General features: G+C 35.2%; 1 protein-coding gene across 1 annotated transcript in view; it reads left to right on the forward strand.

Moving 5' to 3' along the window:
* Positions 1 to 12233, forward strand: part of RYR2 (ryanodine receptor 2) — a 363651-nt gene that overhangs the window by 234248 nt on the left and 117170 nt on the right. Inside the window, exons 36-44 of the mRNA XM_034060766.1 lie at positions 315 to 541; positions 1127 to 1928; positions 2439 to 2639; positions 2731 to 2836; positions 4672 to 4815; positions 7495 to 7768; positions 9307 to 9421; positions 9549 to 9681; positions 10859 to 10962. Of these exons, the coding sequence (XP_033916657.1) occupies positions 315 to 541; positions 1127 to 1928; positions 2439 to 2639; positions 2731 to 2836; positions 4672 to 4815; positions 7495 to 7768; positions 9307 to 9421; positions 9549 to 9681; positions 10859 to 10962 (2106 nt within the window). The remainder of the gene's footprint in view (positions 1 to 314; positions 542 to 1126; positions 1929 to 2438; positions 2640 to 2730; positions 2837 to 4671; positions 4816 to 7494; positions 7769 to 9306; positions 9422 to 9548; positions 9682 to 10858; positions 10963 to 12233) is intronic.

The following is a 12233-nucleotide window of genomic DNA, read 5'->3' on the forward strand; positions in this document are numbered from 1 at the left end:
TTTGGAGACATGGATGTCTAACAAATCAGAGAATGTAAGAGAAGAGTGGAGTTCAGATCTCTGGTCCAAGAATGTGATGACACATTCCATTCAAGTTTCCATTTCAAATCTAACTATTTTAAAAAAATGCTATTGTTATGCACAGTGCTCTCTTGCTGCCAATCTTCCATCAGTTCCCTGCTGGTTTTACAATCTACTGAGAATATTATTTTCCTGTTGCACTGTATTTTATGTTGAATATATTTCTTGAAAAATATATTAATTGTTCGGTAAAGATGATGAAATTGATTGTCTCTTCTGTTGGAATTTTCCAGAATGTAATGCCCTTATCTGCTGGTTTATTCAAAAGCGAACATAAAAACCCTGTCTCTCAATGTCCTCCACGTCTCCATGTCCAATTTCTTACTCATGTGCTTTGGAGCAGAGTGCCAAACCACTTCCTGAAGGTTGATGTCTCTCGGATCAGTGAACGACAAGGCTGGATGATACAGTGCCTGAATCCTTTGCAGTTCATGGCCCTTCATATTCCTGAAGAAAACAGGTTGATGTTTGTGTGTTGAAGTATATTCAATTTAAACAACTGAAGAAATATAACTTTGTGATTTCTCTGTTACCTAGATGTCTCAGTATTTTGCCAGTGCCAAAACTGAAAATAAAATCACTGGAATATTAGCTAAGAATTCTAAGTAAACAGCTCTGCCCCCAGCCCTCTGCAAATGAACTGGTTAGCAACCCCAGATCTAACAAAAAGAAATCATATAAATATCTCAACCTATACTAATTTTAAAATCTTCATTTCAGTTATCCAAATTCTTGTTTGTAGTATGAAGAAGTATTCTGTGTTAAGTAAACAATATTGATCCTTCCCCACTGAAAAGAATTGAAATTGTACATTAGGAGCAACCTGAATAAATTTTTGATTGACCATTGTTATTAGTCCTTGATTCTTAGGTTGACATTGTTTCTTACATGAAAACTGAAATGTGGAAGAAGTCATCCCTAGAACTGATACTGTGCCAATGTTATTCTTAGGGAGAATTTTGAGTTCCTTCACTTAAGTAAGTTTTTGCACTGATGCAAAATTTACTGTTTGGTTTTTTGTTTGTTTCTTTGTGTTTCTCTGCAGGACAATTGATATTTTAGAGCTGACAGAACAAGAAGAATTGCTGAAATTTCACTATCATACCCTCCGATTATATTCAGCTGTTTGTGCTTTAGGTAACAATAGAGTGGCCCATGCTATGTGTAGCCATGTGGATGAATCTCAGCTCCTGTATGCTATTGAGAATAAATATATGCCAGGATTACTACGTGCAGGATATTATGACTTACTCATTGACATCCATCTCAATACCTATGCAACTGCCAGGCTAATGATGAATAATGAATTCATAGTTCCAATGACAAATGAGACCAAGAGTATCACTTTGTTTCCTGATGAAAACAAAAAACATGGCCTCCCTGGCATAGGACTTAGCACTTCATTAAGGCCAAGAATGCAGTTCTCCTCTCCAAGTTTTGTAAGCATTAGCAGTGAGTGCTTTCAGTTCAGTCCTGAATTCCCTCTGGAAACCTTAAAAGCCAAAACCATAGAGATGCTGACTGAAGCTGTTCAGGAGGGCAGCCTCCATGTCAGAGATCCAGTTGGAGGTTCTACAGAATTTCTGTTTGTCCCTCTCATCAAACTCTTTTATACCCTCCTGATTATGGGAATCTTCCACAATGGGGATCTGAAACACATCTTACAGTTGATTGAGCCCCGGGTTTTCAAAGAAGCAGTGAGCCAGGAGGATGAAATTGATTTCTCAGATAAAGAGCTGAATTCAGGGGAGCTCAAGTCAGAAGAAGGAGAGGAAGAAACCAGAGGGGAGCAAGTGCCGAAGGAAGGGCTTCTTCAGATGAAACTTCCAGAACCTGTTAAGTTACAGGTAACAATACTGCTGTGATAGTGGTTGTTCCCATTTCTTCACAAATCCTTTTTTCTTTATTTGGTCATTTCTCTTTCAAGGAATATAGCATTTTGATGTTATTTAAACAGAGAAGTAATTTCCTTAAGGAAATAACAGGATTTAATGTTTTCCTAATGATATAAACTTGTTCACCGTAGATCAAAGAACTGTTGTTTCATTAAATATATTGGGAGTTACTTTCTAAATGATATTAACAGGGAATTATTTGTTTTTATGGATCTACAAAGAAAGGAAATCCACTAGAAGCAAGGGGTGAATTCGTTCTCTTATAACTTTAATAAAAGTTTTGCATTTTATATGTCTGAGGCACATAAATCTCTTGCAGATGCCAGGTATTGCTGGTGTAGGATTTTCACATGTACTGAATGACAGCATTAAAGATTTCAGTTGCTTTATTTCCATAACATGTAAAAGAAAGATATTTATTAGCTTGACAACTCTTCTTTCTCTTACGATACTGTTTCTTAGATGTGTCATCTACTCCAGTACCTTTGTGATTGCCAAGTGCGGCACAGAATAGAAGCCATTGTAGCATTTTCAGATGATTTTGTAGCCAAGCTTCAAGAAAATCAACGTTTCCGATACAATGAAGTGATGCAGGCCTTGAACATGTCTGCTGCCCTGACAGCTAGAAAAACAAAAGAATTTCGATCCCCACCTCAGGAGCAGGTACGGCTTTGAACAGACAGTTTACTTTTTGTTGTACTCTACATGTGGCAGAGCTCTGTTTGAGTTCAAAGTTTTCCTTTGTTCTTTTAAGATTAATATGCTGCTGAACTTTAAAGATGATAAAAATGATTGCCCCTGCCCTGAAGAAATTAGGGATCAACTCTTGGAATTCCATGAAGACCTAATGACACACTGTGGTAAGTCTTGTTACTGAATGTTTTTACTTTTCAAATTATATTAACTTTACTATAATTTTGCATAAGAAACAGCAACTAAGCAGTCTATAGATTACACTATATCAATTATAAATACTGTCAAATAAAGGTACTTACCTTGTAGTGAAAACTAAGGAAATGTTCTTAGCCTCATATATGGTCAAACTAGAAGAGAATGCGGAATGTTTTGCTTCATGAGGGAAGAGTGGCCTTTTTTATTCATCCATACAGAGTGCAGAAAATCAGACAACTAAAACCAGAGTCAATAAGTTAAGAAGAATGATGTAATGTCATGAAGAAACATCCTATAAAATTAAAGACTGCTAAAGAACTCCCCACAAACCCTTTAATTTTAGAACTTATATTAGAAACTAAAAAAAAAAAAACAACCAGAAACCAGAAAAAAACATTTGTGTGATCTTTTTATTTTGAGGTTATTTTAGTGGGAGTAGTAGGTATAGGTCAAGATTTTTAACTCCTTTACAATCTATGCTTGAATGAGTAAGCCTGAAAACGTGAGAGGAATGAGCTGATGGGAATCCTGTGAAACTCAACAATGAGAAGTGCTAAGTTCTACATGTGGGTAGGAATAACTTCATGCAGCAAAGGCAGGCTAGGGACCAAACTGGAAAGTAGCTTATCAGGAAAAGACCTGGTGATCCTGGTGAACAAGAGAGCGAACATGAACAACAATGGGCCATTATGTCCCCAAGGATAACCCAGTACAAGAGGACATGGACAGACTGGATGAGTCCAGGGAGGGGCCATCAAAGATGATTAAATTCTTGGAGCATCTTTTGTACAATGAGAAACTGAGAGGACTACTGTTTTGTTTTTTTTTTTTTTTTTTTTAAGAGAAAGCTCATGGGGGAAACGTAGCTATGCATATAAATACCTGTTGGGCAGGAGGGGTAAAGATGGCTGAGGCCAGACTTCTGTTAGTGGTGCCTAGTGACAGCACAAGAGACAGTGGGTGGTACAAATTGAAATACAGAAAATTTTACTTTTTTTCCTTTTTTATGTATTTGTTTTTACTGTAAGGGTGATAGAATTCAAGAACAGGTTTTCCAGAGAGGTTGTGGAGTCTCTACTTTAGGAGATACCCAAAAACTGACTGGACATGGTCTTGTGCAACCTACTCTAGTAGAACTAGCTTTGAGCCAGGGAGCCTGGACTGGACTATCTCTAAAGGCTAATTCCAACCTCAGCAGTTCTGTGAGTTTGTAAAGCTGCACATGCAAAGTTTTTTTCCTTTTTTTTAATTTTTTTTTTTTACATTTTTATGGTTGTTATTAAAATATCATGAAAGACCTACTCTATAGTCAAGGTGGCTATTTTCTTATGGTTGGTCACTAGGAAGTATATTTATTGCAAGTGTAGTTCTTTCACTTCTGTGTGTTTTACCTAAAAATCTCCTAGTCTTTACTAGTATCAGCTGAACCATACTGTGTCAGTAGGGACTATATCTGCACTTTTTAACTACATATGTTCAAAACACAGGCATCAGTGCTAGCATGAAAACATTTATACTGGGGGAGTTGGCCATATATATACTAAATTTTTAATGCATTATACCACACAAATTATGCAAAATTAAATTAACAAGATTGTATTATCTGCAGTTTCCTGTCTTGTGCATATACCTGATCTATACCAGTTCCAAACCGTTGTTTAAGCATATCCCATCTCAAACTCCTTTATAGTTCTAACAGAACAACGTATATCTGTTTCATTATGTTTGTACTTACAAGATAGACATGTCTGTAATATGTTTAATTTTATTCTTTGACTATTTAGTGTAAAATTTTTTGTTTCAGGGATTGAACTAGATGAAGATGGAACCTTGGATGGAAACAATGATTTAACCATTAGGGGTCGCCTCCTATACCTTATGGAAAAAGTTACATATTTGAAGAAGAAGCAAGCTGAGAAGCCAGTTGATGATGATGATAAGACATCCTGTAAGCAAAAGTAAAACTGTTTATTGTGTCCTAATTCCAGAAAGCAAAAGAAGCATGGGAGGAAATTCTTCATGTATTTTTGGACAAAACCAGGTGCATTTTTAATGCAACATCTGTGCACCTTAATGTTTGTAAATCTGATGTCAAGACAAGCTTAGGTGGAATTTTTATGATAGGTAGATTTGCTTCCCAGTGGGATGCAGTGGAAAACTTTTTCCACTGGCTTTTCCATCGTTGTTCCTCTTTCAAATCAAAGTTTTCCAGAATGTATCTTGCTTTTTGTAAAATTGGTTGTAGACTTAATAATTGTAGCAAGGTCCTGATTATGATAACTTGCTTGTAAAACCAGTTTTTGCATGAAGATTACCAAATCAACGGAGACTGTACAATTACATTATAATTTGCAAAGCTGTGCTTAGGAGAAGCCTCCCCATCCAATCTAAAAATCAAGATTTTCTGACTATGATAGTTGGTCTGTCATTTTTCTGACATTTTCTATCTTTCCATCTTGATAAGAATCATTGTCAGGGGCATCCAAGTTTTGCACTTGGTGCCAACTGATTACAGAAATTTATTTATTTCTTCTTGTCAGTGCTGATTTAATTGCTTGGGGTTTTTTTTTTTTTTTGTTTTGTTTTTTGTTTTTTGTTTTTTTTTTTTTGTTTTTTGTTTTTTTTTTCTTTCAAATGTCCTAATTTTTGTGGCCAAAAAGTTTAGAGGTTCTGACTTTGGTAAAAAATTGCTTTCTATCATTGATTACACCGAATTCCTGGGGACACTGGCCTTTTAACTTGGTTGCTAATGTAAGTGCCTACAGTTACAGGATGATAAGATTTCTCTAGGGTATTTACAATAAGATGGCTTCTTAGCTGCCAGTTATTAGTGTTAGCATAGTGTTTTTTAAGTAGAAATATTTTCCTTCTCCTAAAAATGTGCCTTTTGGCTTTGCAATTTATAACTGTTGTTTCCGTTATCAGGAAGCGGTAGCTAGAGGCTAGGTCTATGCAGACTGTGGCGATGAGTCCTGCGGTTTCCTATTTTTTTCATGTAGTAAGCTTAAAGCTCTGCAAATCTAATTCTGTCTCACTTACGTTAGTAGAAAGGTGGCATTATACTAAACTAGTTAAACAGTACTGTGGTGGCTAGGATGCTTGGGTTCTTCATTGCAAGCAAGACAATGGCCAGACCCACAGGTAGGTGGGATGCAATATTGCAGTAATCAAAACAGAAGCCAAATGACAGCCTGCTCATGTGATTCTTCACAAAACAAAACCAAAGAAAACTTTGTATTGTGTCCCTTCTTGTTATTTATTACAGTCTTTCTGAAATATAATTTTATCCTTTTCTTGTTTTTAAAGTGTTTTTTTTCTAAAAATGCTATGTTGTATGACAGTGGAAACACCTATAGTACAGTGTTTGGACAGTAACAATAAAATACGGTACTTTTACTGTTTTTGTTCCTTACCCTGTATTAGCACATCTTAGCATAGTCTCTCTTTTGTAAAACAATATGACTTCTGTAAACAGCTGTCCCTTCAATATCTTTCTGTATGTACTTTTTGTTTGAGTTTAGCCTGAAGTTACATCTGGTTTACTCCAAAATCATATTACTGTCTCAACACCTAGATTTGTAACTTGAAAATAGTTCTGATGTTTGCTCTGCATCAGCTGCCTCCTTCAATATCAGGATATTTATTGAGCAGTTCATTGTACTTCAGGAGGGATTATCAAATTTCCCTTCTCAAATTTTCGCTGTTACCTGCTTGACATGGAAATAAATTTATTAGTTATGTAAGTACTAAAGGTGAAATTATCCAGTGTGTAACTATCAGAATATATCAAGAGAATCCCAAAGTGGTCTGACAGAGTCTTGCAAACCTGAATGTGGAAGTTCCCTGAGATGGGAAAAAGAATATTATTCTATTGCCTTTATCAAATAATTTTTCTTCACTGTTAGTTCATTAGTAATTTTTCAAAGCAGTAGTCTCAAATCTTAGCTGACAATATATAGTTTACCTATAAGACTTTTCCAAATATATAGAGAAATATATCCCAATTAATAAAGATTAATTAATTAATGGGTATTAATTAATTAGTTAATAAAGCTTGTCTGTGAGAATACCAGGTACGATTTTCTTGCTTAATTGGAGACTGAATTTAAAATACACAAATGATGATTTCATTTCTGCTTCTTTTGAAGAAGCTTTGGTTTTGGCAAAGGGCTAAGTTAAATTAGCCACTTTTTGTACATGAATGAAGAGCTTACTCATGTAAATCAATAACAGAGCATTTACATGTGCTGCCAGTATATTTTTCCATTCTTACTTCATAATACCTATAAAAACCCATCAGGCCTGAATTCCTGGAAAAATCTTGAAAGCATAATATAGAAATAAATCTGGTGACTTTGTGAGCATCTTGTAAGTCTTCATAATTGTTTCTTAGCAGATTTATTTTCTGTATTTTAATTTTTAAATATAGGCTTTTGCTTTTGAGATGCTTCTGCTTCTCCTGTGCCATTTTATTTTCCTTTGATAGTCTGCTAAAGAAATATGGAGAAAAAGGTGCTGCTTAAGAATTTAGTATTTTCAATTTATGTTGCATAATGAGTTTTGAGGGACTACCAGTGGAAAGATGAGCAATTAATGATGATTTTGTGGTTTGTACCCTTTATTACAGCTACTCTTCAGCAGCTGATTTCAGACACAATGGTACGCTGGGCCCAGGAATCTGTGATAGAAGATCCGGAGTTAGTGCGGGCCATGTTTGTATTGCTACATCGCCAATATGATGGTATTGGTGGCCTGGTGAGAGCCCTACCAAAGACCTACACCATAAATAGTGTGTCTGTGGAAGACACAATCAATCTTCTGGCATCCCTTGGCCAAATTCGTTCCTTGCTTAGTGTCAGAATGGGGAAGGAGGAAGAGAAACTTATGATACGTGGATTAGGGTAAATAAGTCAAGTATAAAACCTTTTTATTTACAAATATTTGTTGTTATTTCCTGTGTAGTTATTGCCAAGGTTATACATGAAGCTTGAATGTGAATAGTCTGTATGCATGTAAATGCATACACTGATATGAGTTATGTAGTATCTTCAGTTCTAAGATACTTTGCAACATTGCATATATCATTTTTGGAGAAAAATGTAAGACCTTGTGAGAAGAGTTGAAAACTGCTATGTATGTAATGTTTTATGGTATCACAAAATATATCTTGTGACTATATTTTAAATACTATGATTGTGTAGAATACTAGTAGGAATATCGTCCATTTTATATGAGTGCAGTGTAGCTGTTGGCACGTAGAACTCCCCCAGCAGTCAGCTAATGGAGTTGTGACAGGTGTCTGTACATATGCTATCTTTTTATTGCACTGAATATAGTTGGTACTATTTGAACTATGAATTGATTCACCCAATCTAGTTTTTCCTGATTAATAATATTGAAATATAGCCTAATAAAGAGTATAGTTGGAGAAAACAATAAAGAAAACATGATCCTGTCTACTAGCAAAGAGTTTGGGATTTTTACTCTATTTTCAAAAAGAGATCTTGTGAGATTAAACATCAGCTAGAGCAATGACAAAGATAGCATTATATAAAGAATGCCAGGCATGCAAGGAGAAGAGAAGCTTTTGTTGTGCAAAGAACATTTTTTTTGAGCTTACTGAAAACCTCAAATATCCAAATAATATCTACACATAGTTTCATAGTATCATTACGAACAATGCCTACTTCTGAGCTTGTCAGCAGGTTCCATCAATATTCCCTGGATGTTTCAGTGTTCAGCGTACTCATGCTAAAGCTTTGGCAAAAGAAAAAGTCTGCCATCTGTCAAGAGACGCAATATACTGGTATTTCAAAATCTGGCTTTGTACTTCAGATTTATGTTGTCACACTTCACATCAGCTAGTGAAATCTAAAATGAGTAGAGTGCAGTGTAGGCTTTGTGGGGGGAGAAAGACATCTAATCTTTCTGGGAGATACTGGAAGTCAAAAACTCTGATAGTGACACCTACATCAGACACACTGCATGGATTCTCTTGTATGACTGATAGTATAAATTTGTAGCTTTTGGAGTGATGGAACAGTACTCTTCTCCTTTCATCCTTTGTAAGAATGAAATTTTCCTTGCTTGATCACAGGAATTGTAGCTGAGGGGGAAAAAAAAAGACAGGAAAAAAGAATTTTAGATCTGGAATGGCATTCCTATTGAAAATAGAATACCATCCTACCCTGGTGTAATCAAGTAGTGTTTAGGGCAATAGCTAGAGCATGGGAAAAGAAAGATCAAGATTCTTCCACAATATGCATAGAAAAAAAGAGTATGAGGAGAGATTGGAGACTCAACCTGGAAAAGTCCCTGAGGTAATTTTTCACCTCAAGTGGTGAAGAACTGTACAGTAATCAGCTTTGTAAATAAACACAATAGGTAAACTATTGCTGCATAACATTTTAATCAATTTTTTTATTTTGTTTTCCTGTAGAGACATCATGAATAATAAAGTATTTTACCAGCATCCAAATCTCATGAGAGCTTTAGGCATGCATGAAACTGTCATGGAAGTGATGGTAAATGTGCTTGGTGGAGGAGAATCCAAGGTAAAGTAGTTCATTGTTAGGAGACAGAGCATAAATATTAGTGTGATAAAAGGCTGCTACATAAGTAATCGGTGAGTTTTATGCCTGTCAGAGTTTGAGCTTCAGTCTGTTTTTATTTGCTTCTTAGGAAATCACTTTTCCAAAGATGGTGGCAAACTGCTGTCGTTTTCTGTGTTATTTTTGCCGCATCAGCAGGCAGAATCAAAAAGCTATGTTTGATCATCTTAGCTATTTGTTGGAAAACAGCAGTGTTGGCCTTGGTAAGTAATCAGTGTGTCTTTTGAGATTCTAAACCAAAACTAAAATCTTAAAACTTTCTGCTTTTATATATATATACACATTATATATAAATAAAACCACTTGTGTTTTTCTGCATCCTTTGCACACTCTGCTTGTGTTGAAATTTCTTGTTTACCCAGTAAAAAATTCTCTTCATTAACTGTATTGCTAACTCCAAACAAACCCCTGACAGTAGGGTTGGGGTAATCTAGTATAGGCTTTTTTTGCATGTGCCTGGCCATTCAGAGAGAGTTGGTGACTGGCTGCATGTTTTGAGAATAAAGTCCTGTTTTAATGAAGAGAATCATAAATAAGTTTTGGCAGCATTTCATTAGGGGTTACTTTTCACTTCTCAAGCTTATTCCTCTGCACTTTCTTCTGTAGACTGTTCAGTATGCCCCTATGGCAGTGGGAGGAATACAGAGCTCATTTTTCCTGGGTATGCATGTACAGATGTCCAGAAATGAACCTTGACATTTTCTTAAAATGTTAGCCTTTTGAGGTGTTATAGAGGAGATACATTTACCCTTTATTTACTTCAGATTAAGAATACATAATTATTTAGAATCAGCATAGTATTTTTCTTTACATGATCACAAATTCCTTATTAATGTATAAATAGAAGACAGAAACATAAACTGAAAAACATTTTGAAGAGAAAGTGCCCAAATCAAATGTGTTTGGAGGCTTAATATGAAAACCTTAGCTTTTTCTAATGCTATAATTACTGCCATTTTTTAAAGAAATAGAGAACATGTAACCTTATATTTTAAAGATAGTCTATATCATTGTATTTGCTAAAACATCAGTGGGTTAAGTATAAAATCCCTGCTAACTTTTCCTCAAAACAAAGCTGTATCAATTAGGAGAATTAGAAAGAATGAGATCTTAAAACAAAGCATGTGATGAGAATAAGTGAGAATGAGTGTATAAGAAGAGTTGTTTCTAGCTTGGACATCTGCATTATATTTTCATTTCATATCAATGTCAAATTTCATGCAAATGCACAACTATGTGAAGTGGTAAAAATGATCTACTTATAACGTGCTAATTAATAACAGGATTTTGTATTTTATTTTAAAATATAGTTACTGTATTTACTGTGAATTTGTTGGGTTTTTACTAAGCTGTTGTTGAAATTAAATGTTGTTTTAACAGCCTCTCCTTCTATGCGAGGATCAACTCCTTTAGATGTTGCAGCAGCCTCTGTGATGGATAATAATGAACTTGCTTTAGCCTTAAGGGAGCCTGATCTGGAGAAGGTTGGTACCTTCTTCATGAAACACTTTTTTTTACTTGTAGGGAGGGGACAATTCCTGTTTGCTGGAGTAATCAAAATCCAAGATTCTAAGAATTATGTGGTAGTTTTAGGTACCTGTCAGAGGAACACTATTAGGATCTGATTGTTCTTTCTGCTGGTGATCTGGATAGTTGAACTGAGTTTATGGGTATTATGTACACAGCTGTAACCAAAAGGAATTTCCTCAAGGGCAGCTCTTACTTTTGGAGTAACGGAGTGTATACCCAACAAAATTTCATTGCTAAAATCTTTTCACTGTTGTTCTGTCTTGATGATGACATGGAGTGGTGGCATAAGGCAGTAGTTGTTACCAGACGTCTTGTGATGACTTGTTACAATAAACAAGAAATTTTCATAGAGATATCTATCTGTATTTTTTCTTAACATTCATGCTTTAGAAAAGATTGAAGGAATTGTGATTAATTAGGTTAAAGAATAAAAAACTCATGAGAACATATGACAGTTGTGTAGAATATGTGAATTACTGCTGCAGTAAGGAATAGAATAATAGTTACTATATCAGTAGTGGATAGGAAAAGCAACTTAAATAATGGAAAGACAGATTTAAGGTACATATTAATCTCAAATCTTTCTAATGGAAAGTAAGACAGTTAATACATTTCCCAATTTGTTATTGAAGACCTCCAATTTTGGAGATGCTATAACCTTTGTAGGAAAGCATCTGTTAGTAGTAATGTAAGTGTAGATGAGCCTGTTCTTGAAATAGGAAGAGGACTATGTGTGTTTAAAAGGCTATTTTTAAACTTACCATTCTTATGTATGGTCAGCAAAAAAAGCTGTCTGAACCAGTCGAATACTTAACTTTGTTACATTTCAGAAAGGAGAAGGCAAACTGAAGACTACTACTGAGACTAGGTCTGGATTACAGGGAGTATCACTGCTGCATGTTTAAAAAGAAAGGAAGAAAAAGAATGAAAAGGTTAAAAATGACCTGTGGGTTACATAAGATGTGTTTTCAAATAGAGATAGTGTGTAGTTACTGAATATTACAATTCTGTAATTTGTAATGCTTAGGATTGCAAGAGAAATGAGATATGGATAGCAATGCAGTGATTTAGAGGGATGAAAAATGGAATTGAGGTAAGAACAGTCTTGCAGTTCATTGAAGAAGTAGGAGAAGACTGGGAAAGTGAACTAAGAGACTGCTCTTCTGATTTGCCCAAAGTACTATAGGATTTTGTCAGGGATAATAGAATGTGGGCATCATATGCA

This window comes from Melopsittacus undulatus, chromosome 3 (genome assembly GCF_012275295.1).
Source record: "Melopsittacus undulatus isolate bMelUnd1 chromosome 3, bMelUnd1.mat.Z, whole genome shotgun sequence".
NCBI lineage: Eukaryota > Metazoa > Chordata > Aves > Psittaciformes > Psittaculidae > Melopsittacus > Melopsittacus undulatus.